The 14,847-nt window shown below is 46.4% G+C and overlaps 1 protein-coding gene across 2 annotated transcripts in view; it reads left to right on the plus strand.

Moving 5' to 3' along the window:
- Positions 1 to 6,274: 6,274 nt before the first annotated feature.
- LOC111868935 (monocarboxylate transporter 12) overlaps positions 6,275 to 14,847 on the plus strand; it is a 37,039-nt gene continuing 28,466 nt past the window's right edge. For both annotated transcript variants that reach the window (XM_023860060.2, XM_023860061.2), the window contains exon 1: positions 6,275 to 6,530. In XM_023860060.2, coding sequence (XP_023715828.1) covers positions 6,377 to 6,530 — 154 coding nt within the window. In that variant the 5' untranslated portion in view covers positions 6,275 to 6,376. The remainder of the gene's footprint in view (positions 6,531 to 14,847) is intronic.

A 14,847-nucleotide genomic window follows, 5' to 3' on the forward strand; every position in this document is an offset into this window, starting at 1 on the left:
TTGCAATGCCAAGCGGGTTAGCGTAGTCGTTAAGCTCCAGACTTGCACTGGGGAGGTATTCGGTCCTAATCTCTGTTGAGACACAGGTATCCTGACTGAGGACATTCATAGCTTTCCTCATTTCCTCCAGGCAGTTGCCTATATTCGGCCATGGTTGCTTCCTTCCCCATCCCTTCCAGTTCATCAGTGATCAGTCATGAACCTTCCGGCGCTCTGTAGTCTAGACACGAAAATGAGAAACGGAAACCCCACACTTCCGGTTGCTCCATCTTGTTTAGTTCCGTGAATGTTAATAAGTGTTTAATAAGAGTTTAAATGTGTTAAATCAGGCGGTAAGTATGGTAACCGCTGGAATTAAAAGGGTTAATGCCGTTTCGACGTACCAGACTTGTCGCTTCGCTTAAGGACAACAACACGGATATATCTTGTTTGCGTTTGTCTTACGTGATTAAAAATGTTTCTTCGATAGGATTTACAGCGAAACTGATTAAACGTGATTATCCTGATACAGTCAATCCTCGCTTGGCGCAGATTCATGTTGCGAAATTTCTGTCCCGTGAACGTTCATAATGAAGAAAGCACCGTGACGGTGCCAAATCCCAGAAGACTGCTTTCTTCATAGTCACCGCCGTGAAAGCCTCAAATCTTTCATAATGAAGCTCATACTGTCGCCTTCCCGTGTCATGCACGTATGCACGTCAGTCATCTCATCCGAAATTTTGGGGGGGAACAGAAACGAACGAGTGTAGACAAATGGACGCAATGCCATGCAGTCAGTTCGCCTTCCGCCCTGCTCTGCTGTGCGTCCTCTATGCCATCTGCTACTTACTTACTCATGGAGCTGAGCCCTTCTGGAGGAGAAGCCAAATCTGCAGCTACTCAAGAATTTCCCAGCATTTTATGGAACCCGAAGGTTCATTACTGTGTTCACTAGAGCCCTCCACTGGGCCCTATCCTGAGCCAGATCAATCCATTACATCCTCTTTCTCTAAGGTCCATTTTAATATTGTCCACCCACCTACGCCTTGGTCTTCCCAGTGGTCTCTTTCCTTTTGGCTTTCCCACCAATAAGCTATATGCATTCCTCTTCTCCCCCTGCCCTGCCCACCTCATCCTCCTTGGCTTGACATCTGCTGTTACCGTTTTTTAATTTCAACAATTTTATTGGTAGTCTGTAGCATAATAGGGTCATCAGTCTTTGTATGATAATCTCGTGACTGGTTTCCGTTGCTTGCAGGTTTCGTTTCACGCAATAAAATTGCTGACTTATATTTTCCTGGTCATTTCTTGATCGTTCTGAAGCGTAGGCCCCAATTGTAATGTTCTGCGACTCGCACTTGGCCGACCGCCTCTAGCGGCGAGATTAGCAAGGCTCAGCTTTACGTAAGCCGCGGCTACACACATTCAAGCGACTTCCCCTACCTGTTCTCGTCACTTCGGAAGAGCAGATTGTCTTCGGAAATTCGTTACCAGTGAACAAATACATTTCCCCTACAAATCTTGCGAATTTGGACGTAAAAAAAGGTAAAGTTATCCCAGTCTTTAATTAATTAAGCACTATTCTATGAAAACGTATGGAGGAGTGGAGGTATACCTCCACCATTCTTGACCACGGCACTGGATGGAAGTGAGTGGTCAGCTTCACGCCCAAGACGCTCTACCTCCGAGGAAAGAGCCCCCTGCACCCATTGGGTAGAGATTGGGTGGGCCCCAGAGCCGGTCTGGACGAAGTGGAGAAGAGAGAAATCTCTCGCATCTGCCGGGAATCGAACCACGGCCGTTCAGCCCGTAGCCCGATTAAATAAAAGCAATGTTTATGCTCTTACATATTGCAGCTTAAGAGGCACTGCATTGATTTCGACCAAACATTTTACCGGCGTCCCTTTTTCGTCCGACCCCTTTGCATTACATTGTCAAAGAGAGAGAATGTTAAGTAGGCATTCGTATTCGTTGCCGCAGTAACGTCTTTACTTAGCCGTTGCCTATCAACAGACACATAAACTAATTATGTAATACGCCGTTGAGATGGACTGAGGTGCCCTGATACCAAATTTCATACGTACTGGTTCAGATATTGAAAAGTTGATGGGATACACAGGCACACAGACAGTACGGATATCGCATAAGCCTAGTTTTTAAAATGGGCTAAAATCCATTCAGAAGGAGATACATACATATATAGGTGATGACAAAGAGCAGTTTCAGAATTAAATTAGCGTCCATTGTTTATCTTCCGTCAAAATTGCAACACTTTTACATTCTACACTTCAACACTACATGTTTCGGCCCCAAACGGCCATCTTCAGGTGTTTTTTGTTAGAGATATTTTACTATAAAACTGTGTTTAAACTGCTACACTGTTTTAATTCGTGTTAAAATCACACGCTGTAGTCTTCTTACGTAAAACGAGATAAAATCCTTTAAAATTTCTGTTGCATATTATTTGACCTCACCCGGGGTGTCATTCTCGTAAATGTATCAAGGTGTATTTTCTCCGCAGCTTACCCCTCATGTTCGTGGTCTACTTTCAGTTTTGACTGCCATATGCTCCTGGTTTGTGTGTGCTTCCTCCACAGCGTGTGGTGTTGTCTTTACTTTTACTTAAGAAGACTACAGCGTGTGATTTTAACACTAATTTAAACAGTGTAGCAGTTTTTAACACAGTCTTAGTAAAATATCTGTAACATAAAAACACCTGAAGGTGGCCGTTTGGGGCCGAAACGTGTAGTGTTGAAGTGTAGAATGTAAAAGTGTTGCAATTTTGACGGAAGATAAACAATGGACTCTAATTTGAACAATTGCAACGGGATGCTGAAATACAGAATTCAGAATTAAAACTGTGTGCACATTTCGTAACTTGTTTGCCATTTTTCATTTCTGTGTTTAATTTTCCTTTGTTCCTACTCCTTCTTCCTCTTCTTCCTTGCTCCATTTTTTATTCCTTCTCCTGTAAACATGTTCTCGCTACACACACACAGGGCCGTGGGCCACGTAAATATTGACTTTTCGTCGCCATGGCAACAAACAATTGCAGACATTCACAGAAGGCAGTGCATTTTCTGTTCTATAAAGAAATTATTGTCTTATGTGAGGGTCTTATGCGTTACGACAACGTGTAGTCTGGTAGGTGCTTACCAGCGTTTCAGAGGAGCTGCTGCCTATATATTTAGGGTAAGCACATACGAGTATAGACGGTGTCATGACCCAGAACGTGGCGATATGAATCTTCACAGCTGTGTAAATTTCAAATTTCGCTAATCTTACAGTACCGTTGTTTACCTTGAAGCCAGTTCCTCCGAAACGTCGGTAGCTTGCTACAAGCCCTTGTGGATTCACATCCCAGGGAATAATAATAATAATAATAATAATAAAAACGTTTCAGTTGAATGTAAACCTAATCACCTGCAGAAGAACCACATGCACCTTGTGCAGGCAACCTTACGGAAGAAAATTCCCTGGTAAGTATGCGTGGATTCCAAACCGGCCTTCCAATGCCGGATATATACAGACAAACTTGTCCCACCAGTCTTGATCTCGGCACTAGATAGAGGTGAGTGGGTAGTTTCACGCCCTGGCCGCTTTACCACCCCTACCCATTGGATAGGAGGGTGGGTTGGCTCCAGAGCCGGTCTGGGCGCTGTGCAAAACAGGAAAATGTTACACTGCCTGCAATCGAACCAGGGCCGTCCAGCTCGTAGCTCGTCACTGCCTGACGACAACGATGCAACCTCGTTTCCTGAATAGGTGGAGTATACCCTCCATATCTAGAGAATGTCTCCGCCACCACGATGACAAGGTGCCCACTAACAGCTTATGGCGGGGGGTGTAACATGTATGGAAAGTTTGAGATTTGTGTAAACAATTTTTGTCGTTAAACTTGAGAGAGGAAGAGGTGCTTTGGAAAGCCTAGTTATAGATGGAAGAATAGTATTAAAATGTATCTGTGGGGCACGCGGTAGCGTAGCTGGTTGAGGCACTATGCTACAAGCCGGGAGGTCGCGGGGTCGATTCCCGATGAGGTGTTTTTTTTTTTTCAATTTACCTAATCCTTCCAGCCGCACTATGGCTCTGGGGTCGACTCAGCCTCTAACAGAAATGAGTACCAGGAATCTTCCTGGGAGGTAAAGAGCGTAAGGCTGACAACCTCACCGCCATCTGTGAGCCGACTGTCTAGAAAATGTGGGAGCCTCGACCTCTCACAACCCTATGGGCCTTCACGGCCTGTTTGAGAGATAGCTTTACTCTTTTTAGTCTTAAATAGGGTGGAGGATGAGTATTGGATTAATCTGGCTCAAAATGATGCCCAGTAGCGGGCTTTTGTGAATACACTAATAGACCTTCTGGTTCCATGGAAAGAAAGGGATTTCTTGCGTAACTGAGCGAGTGTTATTTTCACGTGAAGGGCTAGGATCCATGGAGTTGCTTTCTTGGTTGAGCAAACTGCGGACACTGCGCGACTTGACGCTCTGCCAGGGAATGCAAACGCCAGGAGAAACGGGGAAGTGATTCCGAGGCTGTCAAGCAAGGCTGATCGGAGAAACTGTAATGATGAAGCGGCCAAGGAATATAAACTAAAACATCCATGCTTATTTAACGGCACTGTAAGTAACTGAAACTATGGACCATAGCTTCGAATCATAGAATGATTATTGAGTGACGAATTGGAAAGGAAACTGTCATATCCTAATTTCCAACTGAAGCGTAATGTCTTCTCGCGTGTACTCCGATAGAAGATCAACGACGTTTCGAAAGTGGGTATTGTTCTTTGCATTTTCCTTGCTTCACTATCTCTACTACTTTCAATATAGAGACAGTATGTTCCTCCGAAACGGCCATTGAACTCCTACCGTGCAACACGACGTCACATCCAAAAATATACTGTGGCATGTATACCCGTTGATAGGCAACATAGGAAATGTGTTTTCTTTGTGGTCCGTGCCGATATATTATAAGCAGGACTGTTCGTGAGAGTCATTTGTGTTGAAGTTGATTCGGTTGGTTGGTGAGCTAGTCAGTCGAGAGTTTCTGTAGCTGAGGCACAGGGACAGTTCGGGAACGCAGAGTTAGGGGAAAGTCCGCTGTTGGAAGCCGTTACCAGACTACGACTGGTGAAGGCACAGCGTGCTGAGAAGATTTAACTATGTGCTCTAGTGAACTGTAGAGTGTGTGGTTTAGTAAAACGATTATAATTACTTGCAGTCACGGATCTGTAAGTCCAATTAGAGATCCAAATCCCATCTATCACGTGACATGCTACGCCTTATAGTCACAGCTGTTGAAAACATTAACTGCACCGTCGCTTGTGAGAGTTCCGTGAAGGGCTGGATCAGTGTTCCGACAGAAACGCAGATCGGAACATGTGCAACACCTGCGGTAGACACGTGTGAGGAGGACACACGTGGACTCCTTCATATTTTTGTCCCCTTATTGACCTTGGTGTTGTATGTATTTCTGGCAGGTCCTGCCAGTCTGCACGGAGAGAGGGACGCTGTTGCTGGCGAAGCTGTCAACAACAGGGATGTCTTGGTCTAGTGGGTGGCACTCCCTCTGCTTGTTTGCGTCGTCTCGGCTTCCAGTCTCGACCCAAAGACCGGATATAGTGACTGAAATTTGCCGTGGTTTTCCTCGATAACAAAGCAGAATTTTGGGATAGGAAACCTGCCTCAAAGTATGTCACGACCATTCCATTCAACATACTCTTTAGTTTACCCTCGGGCTCTTGTGAACACGGCAATGAACATCGGAATTCCATAAAAGACAGGGGATTTCTTGACTAGCTGAGCGACAATAAGCTTCTCAAGAAGGACTTTGCTCCATGGAGTTGATTGATGTGATTTTGTGATCAAGGTATTGAACATTGGAATTCCGTGAAGGATGGGGAAATTGTTGAGTGGTTGAGCGATTATCAGCTTCTCAAGGACTTTGCTCCATGGAGTTGGCTGAGGTGGGCTGTTGTGAACGAGGTAATGAACATTCGGGTTCCACGCAAGGCATGGAATTACTTTAGTAGCTTAGCCACAGCTAGGACGGTCTCTTGTGAGCGAGGTGATGAACATTCGGGTTCCACGCAAGGCATGGAATTTCCGTAGTAGCTGAGCGACAGCTAGGACGGGCTGTTGTGAGCGAGGTGATGAACATTCTGGTTCAATGCAAGGCATGGAATTTCTTTAGTAGCTGAGCGGTAATTAGGACGGGCTCTTGTGAGTGAGGTGATGAACAAGAGCGGGGAGCTGCTTGGTGGCATGCGTCCCGCGCGCAGCGCCGAGCGGACGCGCTTCTGCACTCAGTATGTGCGAGCACTTGGTGACGTCCGGATCGTAGCGTCTATGAGTGACATCGGGGCCCGTGTGTTCGCGACTGGCTGGAGCGCGCTGAGATGACGCATGCTCCCTCTCCCAAGAGGCGCACATGTAGCGCCAGTCATGAGGACGTCGCACAGGACGAGCTGTACACGAGTCTTCAACCCCTGCCTCCGGATGGCGGCTGGGGGTGGGTCGTTGTGTTTGCTTCGTTTATGATCCACATCATAAGTAAGTGTTCACTCCTTTATGCAAGATGTGCAAGTGGTTTGCAATGAAATGTTGCAGTGTTTCCTAGGATGTGACAACTAGCGGGTTGCTCGATAGATACAAACGTTTCGGAGCAACTTTCTGCCTCCGTGTAGAAAATGTGTTCGTATGTCTTCCAGAGTTGCTTTATTGGTTAGCATTTGTTGGTTGCTGTGTTTACATATTTCGACTGTGGCTTTTGTGAGTAGCTGCCGGGAGCTGCGTTTGTACCTCGTCATGGAGACGTATGGCGAAGTGGAGGCTGGTGAATAGCTGAGTTAACGCTGTATTAAATGAATTCTAATTAAGGTCAGATTAGTGACAATGGGGGACCGTAAGTTCGTTCTAATTACTTTAAACTTTAAATTATACAACGGCACTTACGGTCGCTGTGTTGTAAATTTGTTTCAAATCTTAGTATCTTTTATCATTTCAGAGTAAAAATCATTTATTTTTAAGGTTGCCGTAATAAAATGTGAACATAGTGCGTCATTCAACTTTGACTCCGTTCCGCCATTACTCAATAGATTAATGATCTATGCAGGAATGAGATTGCGTTGTGAATGGTGTCTGGTTAGTTTCCACTTTGCGTCATGTGTTCACTCTGTGTAAAGTTCTAGAAATGCGGCCATTAACTGCGACAGACGTGGCCTCCCGACCGTTCCCAGTTACACCTCGTGAACTGCTGTACAAGTCTCAGATCCTGTTACCAGGAGTTCTGTGTTGAGGGGCCATATTACTCATTTGGAGCCTGAAGTTGGTCTAAATCACATTTTAGGATTTGGTTCGTACCTCACAGGAAACATATCACGTTTCCGCTACGGAGCCCAACCGGTTAATGCTGTCTGGGGAAACAGTCGCTGTTTATTGTGAGAATCGTACGGAACACACAAATAATATAGAGATTCAGTCCGTACCTCACAGGAAACACATTACGTCTCCGCTAAAGAGCCCAACCGGTTAATGCTGTTTGGGGAAACAGTCGCTGTTTATTGTGAGAACCATACGGAACACACAGATACACTGTGTGAGCAGAATGAAGTGTTTTTTAATGTTAAATCAAATGGTGTATAGTAACCACTGTGCTTTGAAGGGTTGATCTGAATCTGTAGATATATAATGTAGTGCATTGTCTGCATTTTGACAGAAACACAAACATCCTACTAGAAGACTACTGTCTTCAGGGTTGTGACGTCGTGTAGTCCGGTAGAAGTTCACTGACGATTCGGAGGAACGAACTTCTAAATCTTCAGGTTCGAGGAGTAAGCCAGGCAAGCAACCAGCAAGACATGCTTGTGTGAACTTCTACAACACTACACGGCGTCACAATCTAGAACACACTTCCCCTCACACTCTACAAGTTACATTGACTCCTGCTCTGTGCTTGTTCAGACAGCAAGAGGCCAACCGAGTTGCAGCCCACGTGGTCGCCGCGTGTAGCATGCATACACCACCCGGCTACAAGCTCTGCAGTTCCGAAACGGCAGTTTGGCCTAGCACGCTATAGACCTTTATTCGGGAAGTGCTCGGTTCGAATCCGGTCCTGGCTGTAGTTTAGTACCATCTTCTTCAGTCTCTTCAGACACATTTACCGGGATAGTTACCAGTTCATTGTAATTGTACAGGCTAGCCACTAACAGCGTCGTGACATCATTACCAGAATGAGCCTGTAGTTGTGGACGATCCTGAAGATCACTGTACTTCCGGTATATATTGTAGCTCGGTAGGCACGTTCCCGCGGCAACGGATACGCATGCAAAAATAGATATGCTGTGTTTTCTGCTCGGTCCTTGCAAAAGGGGTTATGTGGAGGATAATAGAAGCAAGAATAGTTCAGAAAAACCGTGTGGAGGCGGGGTCGAATCCCTCCACCGTCACCCTGCGAGTCGTCAGAGGCGACGAAAAAGGAAGTCTCAAATCTGAGACAGTAAAATACGGTCGCGAGTCCCAAGGGACTCGAACCCGAGAATGACTGCGCTGGCAAGGACCAGCAGCATGATCAAGTGTTGTTTATGTTAACTTTCATGCGCCAACGTTGGCAATCCTGAGAGGTACGGTAACATCTGACCTCTGAGTGCACTCAGAACCGCGAAGTTTTTCCAACACCCGTTTACATCACGCGTGAGCAAAAACTCAGCGTTTCCTGGGAATCCATTCCTCGGCTGACCTTAGTGGCAACCTGTCTGTGCAGTTCAAGGCAACGAAGTCACGATTTTTCCTTTGAAGTTGTGAAGTATCAGACGCTATCAAGCGAACGGCGCTGTTCTTGAAGAGCCGAGTAATGTGTTCTGAGATGTGACACCGTGCAGTCCGTCAGAAGCTTGACGACTTTTCGGAGCAACGTACTGCTTCCATGTTCAGGGATAGAAGCAGACCACATGTTGCTGATTGTTTGCTAGGCTCTTCCATCCTGTAGATGGAGCGAGTACGTTCCTGCGAAACTGCATTGAACTCCTACCGGACTACACGGCATCACGTTCATGCTTACCGCTGTGATAACCTGACTTGTTTCAGACTCCAGTGTGTTCTTTTTCTCCGCACCTTGCCAGCCCCTTCCGTGTTCTTGAGGTCTTCCAGTGTGTCACTAAACCATCTCGTTCTGGTCCATCCCACATATCTTTTTCCTCTATAGTTCTATTCTCTTGTCCTTAAGAATGTTCTTGCCATCCGCATTCTTTCTACATGGCCAAAACTTTCTTAAATCTTTGTAACTGCTTTAGTAAATTTTGAATTCCAGCTTCTCCTCTAAAAATGTTGTTTCTAATTCTGCCCCTTCCTGTTTTCTCCTCAAAGCCTGAAATACTCCTTCCCTTGTGTGTTTCTGTGTAAGGGTCCTTGTCTCAATGCTATTGTAATGTACTCGGTTTTACAAACAGTTCAGTATCAGCTTTAGAAATAAATACAAAGAAGAATGAAACATCCGTTTCGAGAAACTGTTCTATAGTGATGGCCTACTCCAAGTATCATTAGAATGATCAAGTCAAGAAGGATGGGGTGGGCAGGTCATGTAGCACGAATGGGGGAGACGAGGAATGCGTATAGGATTTTGGTGGGAAAGCCAGAAGGAAAAAGACCACAGGGAAGACCAAGGCGTAGGTTGGTGTACAATATTAGAATGGATCTTAGAGAGATAGGATGGGATGGTATGGATTGGATAGATCTGGCTTAGGATAGGGACCAGTGGAGGGCTCTTGTGAACACGGTGATGAACCTTCGGGTTCCATAAAATGCTGGGAAATTCTTGAGTAGCTGCAGAATTGGCGGTTCCTCAAGAATGGCTCACCTCCATGAGTGAATAAGTTTTGGAAAGAGAGTTATGCACTGCTTTTGGGGTTTCTTGTGGCTCAGTTGGTGTTATGACGCCCTCCTCAGACCCTCGGCAACTGCTGCTTCTGCTGAAGACCAGGAAGCATTAGGTTACTGTGCTGAACACTCGCCAAGTCCCAAAGAGCGCGGACCCGCAGCAAACGCTGTTTTGTTGCCAGCCAAGCGCCCCCACTTATCTGCGGGATATAGCGTTATCGCGGACGCTGCTGGGCGTGACTGTGATAGTAGGGAATTCCGAAGGTTCAGCAGTGTCGGATGTGCGGAGCATGCAGCATGCATGGCAAAGACTGGCCGTCAGCAGGTGCAGAGCAGCGTGACAAGAGAACACCCAACATCTCAGACACTACGTGCACGAAGGCGCACAAAGGCGGCACCTTACTGAGCAGCTTGTCCTTTCTGTGAAGCCATTCGTGTGCCTCGTAGGGTTCACGTGACGGTGCTCGAACTCGCGGCGGTTAATTTTAAACTGTCCTTTTCTGTTATGACACCGTACATTCTGGTAGGTTAGTACCAAGGTTTCGTAGAGACCTTAAGTAGCTCCATGAAGCAGAATCGTTCTTGAGAAGCTGACAATTGCTAGTTACTCGAGAAATTCCGAGGATTTTACCGAAACGGATGTTTCTGTACCTCGTTCACAAGAATCCGCCACTGGTCTACATCCTGAGTCAGAAGAATTTAGTCCACACCTTCCCATATTATTTCTTCAAGATCCATTCTTAGCTTGCTTTCCTTAGCAAGAGAAAAATAAAAGTAGGTTTAAGTTATCACCATGATTTCTGTGTGCCTGTGAATCCCTCCCCCCTACCCCAGTAGCTTTTAAATACCTGAACCAAAAACAAACTCCCTGGTTTTAGTCCGCAAGCAAACTATACCAACCGAGCGACCGCCGTTTGTCGGCGAAGTTGGTGCCAACTTTGGTGGATAGAGGGTGTCGCGTGGTCAGCGCAACGAATCCCCACGCCCTTTAATCTCGGTTTTCTAGGCAGGAGTCGCTATTTCCTTGAAATAGCTCCTCAGTTAGCCTCGTGAGGCTGAGTGGACCCCGTTCCAGAGCCACTACTTCTCAGAAAGTCTGGTAGCGCCGGGAATCGTACCCGGACCTCTGAATCTGTGGCCAGGAACTCTGATCACTAGACCATAGAAGGGGTCAAAATACCTGAACCAAACTTTACGAAACTTGGCATGTATAACATGACACCTGAGCCGATCTCGACGGCGTCCTCCACAAATCCCTCCCATTGGTCTGTGTATCCCTCTTCTCGTTGCTAGGCAATGTCTCGGTAAACACGTTCCCGCGGCAGAGAATACAAGCAACAGTAGAAGAATTTGACGCATTTTCTGTGTGGCCCATGTCTTATGAAAGAAACTGTGGGCCTGTCTGTGTATCCCCATACCGTTGCTAGGTAACAACTTCCTGCGCATGGCGACTGATGACTGATGTGGGTCTCCAGTGCAACTACGGTTAGGGCGGATCAACCCAGTTTCGTGACTCAGTTTTCTCGTTGCACGCTGCTGCAGAATGGCATATTTCACCGCAGTCAAGACCTCAGACCTTCCGCACGGAAAGTTTTCGGCAGATCCGTGAACTTGCCCAGTCAAATACTTGCGCACGCGCGTCGTGGAGCCTTTGCAGCGGTTTGCGGTTTACTTAACAGCCTTGTCACTACAGCAAACCCTCGCTTATCCGGATCGATATATGGAAAAGTCTGTTCATATCTGAGTACATAATTTTAAAGACTCACGGAATTTAGGAGCAGGAGGAATTGGAGCGAGAGGACTTTCAGGCTGTGTTGAGGGCAGCTGGAGAGACTGGAACCGCGCAAGGCGTCTTGAGTACAGGAGCAAGGGGGACTGGAGCGAGAGGACTTTCAGACCGTGTTCAGGGCAGCTGGAGAGACTGAAACCGCGCAAGGCGACTTGAGTACAGGAGCAAGGGGGACTGGAGCGAGAGGACTTTCAGACTGTGTTGAGGGCAGCTGGAGAGACTGAAACCGCGCAAGAAAATATCCGAGATTGGCTTGAGCTGGCTGAAGGAGCCCCTGCATTTCAGCTTCTGACAGAGGAAGGAATTGCTGCACCGATATTTTATATTCATTTATTTGTTTTCTAAGTTTTTTTTGTTGTTTTTTGCTCTATCTTTTGTTAATTAAACCGGTTTACCTCTCAATCCGCGTGATTTCCCACACAGTTAATCCGGATTAGCAAGGGTATACTGCAATTCAGGCCATGTAGCGTCAGGCGGTGGGAACTAGAACTGACGCGGAAGGCAGGCATCCTGGCCTGGTTTGGGGTGTGCGGGCGGGGTGTTTGCCTACCTTCCTCTAGATTTGGGGGGAAAAATCAAAATTGTAAACGAAGGAAATATACCAAATATAAACATCACTTTAAAACATTTATTCCACTATTCTGAATACTGTAGGGAAAACAATAAAAATGATTTTGAATGGCTTGAACGTAAATTTGTAAGGAAATTTTCTGCCTGCTCCCATGGGAATGCTGGTGTTTGTCTACTTACACATGTTTCGATCCTTGAACATTTGCAGGAAAGGCAGCGACTCGCCGAAAATGAAACTGTTTATGAAACTGTGAATAGCTAATGGTCGGACGTCCAGGTATCCAAGGCAACGGAATCTGCCGAAATCATGGCGCTGTTCCAGCCACTGGAAATCCCCCCCCCCATTCTCTGCGCGTTGATAATGCATTGAACTGGAGGGGCTGACTTCGAGGTCGGAGCTACGTTGTCGCCGCGGAGTCACATTTTTATCCTAATTTTCATATTTTGGGAAAAAAAAGACTATGCTTATGCGATTGTATGCTGTCTGTGCCTTTGTATCCACCCGTATTAACTTATGACTGACTGAATCAATCTTTATGAAACTTGGAATGTATAACATGGCATCTAAGCCAGTCTCATCGGCTTGCTTATAAATTCCTCTCATCAGTCTGTGTGTCTGTATGTGTATCCCTCCTATCGTTGCTACGCAACGGCTAGGTATAAAAATTACCGCGGCAACGAATACACGCACAACAATAGAAGAATTGTTGAACGCATCGTTTTCTATAGGTTTCGTGTCGTATCAAAGGAACGGAGGCGATCAATTCTTCCCAGAACTTCTTGTTAGAATATTGTCACGTATCGGGCTGGCGTGACTAATAATAATGGGTTGTGGATTTGATAATTGGGTTTATTTACACTTGTTTACAATCACAGTCCAGTATAACGGCCCACACATTGCACTCCTTCTGGACGGCGTCTGTCTGACGAGTCACTATGGAGAACTTCTCGCTGAGCTGAATCTCTCACGGCGTTCGAATTCACAAATCCACTGCCACGCGGCCTGGATAGACGTCTCCAGGTCGAACAGTTGCTCTCCTCTTGAAAACATTCGTTGCCGCGGAAACAAGTGTCTACCTAGCCGTTGCCTAGTAAAAATGACTTCCGCTTCTGGTATTATTTCGGCTTTTAGGCAATGTTTACTTAGCCGTTGCCTAGCATATGTTCATATTCCGTAACAATATAACAGTTCTCATAGTCAAAGATGCAAGAATCTCAAACACAACTATTTTAGTTGCCTGCTGCTGCTGTATAGTATCGATGCATGTGGAGGAATACGGAAGGAAGTGGTCCAGGTCTACATCGAGGTAAAAGTAAACAAGCAAAGATTTCCCTGCAACAGGCCGTGGAGGCCCATAGCGTTGTGAGACGTCGAGGCTCCCACATTAGTAAACAATTGGCTCACAGATGGCGGTGAGGTTGTCAGCCTTATGCGCCGGCCGCCCTTTACCCCCAGGATGTTTCCTGGTACTCATTTCTGTTAGAGGCTGAGTCGAATGCAGGGCCATAGTGCCGCTGGAAGGATTAGGTCAATTGAAAAAATCCACCTCATCGGGATTTCGATCCCTCGACTTGTAGCATAGTGCCTCAACCAAGTACACTACCACGTGCCCCCTATCGAGGTACAATTGGGTAGGCCTGTCAGGGTAGCAGATCGCCTGTGAGAGATTCGAAACCTATCCCCTTCAATACGAAGCAGAAACAGTCGTGACTGTCGGTACTGCGATACTGTGAAGGCACTGACGTGAAGTAACGCGTGCGTGTGCAAAGCGGTGCAATGGAAAGTCACGTCATTCCTTGTATAAGCTTGTATTGCAGTCCTGTCCTACATGTTGCCGAGCGAGACGTCGAGGTCGATGTTTGAGACCATATTCCTACTTTATGTCATGATTCATTATTATTTCATGATACGGCCGTCCTAAATGGACGCACGCGGTAGTGTAGCTGGTTGAGGCACTATGCTACAAGCCGGAAAGTTGCGGGTTCGAGTCCCGATGAGGTGGATTTTTTCAATTGACCTAATCCTATGTAAGATTTGAGGCTTTCACGGCGGTGACTATGAAGAAAGCAGTCTTCTGGGATTTGGCACCGTGTATATGTGGTGTTAACCGACGTTTCAGAGGAACGTATCGCCTCCATCTTCAGGGTAGAGAAGATGGAGGCGATACGTTCCTCCGAAACGTCGGTTAACACCACATATACACGGTACCAAATCCCAGAAGACTGCTTTCTTCATGACCTAATCCTTTTAGCCGCACTATGACCCTGGGGTCGAATGAGCCTCTAACAGAAATGAGTACCAGGAATCTTCCTGGGGGTAAAAGGCGGCCGGCAAGTAAGGCTGACAACCTCACCGCCATCTGTGAACCGATTGTCTAGAGAAAATGTGGGAGCCTCTACGTCTCACAACCTTATGGGCCTCCACGGCCTGTTACATGGATACCATTACTAAGCCTGTTTTCCGAAATCTCCCCCCCCCCTTCATCTGTGTTCGTTCGCACGGCACCCGATGTAAGGTTTCAGTGACGCATGTGTTTACGTGCTTTGCTGCGAAGAACATAAGTGCATGATGTCGTTCTGTTTTACACGGAAAGTTCAAGACGGATTTCGAGAACGCTGTCAGATAAGATTGAAACC

This window comes from Cryptotermes secundus, unplaced genomic scaffold (genome assembly GCF_002891405.2).
Source record: "Cryptotermes secundus unplaced genomic scaffold, Csec_1.0 scaffold976, whole genome shotgun sequence".
Lineage (NCBI taxonomy): Eukaryota > Metazoa > Arthropoda > Insecta > Blattodea > Kalotermitidae > Cryptotermes > Cryptotermes secundus.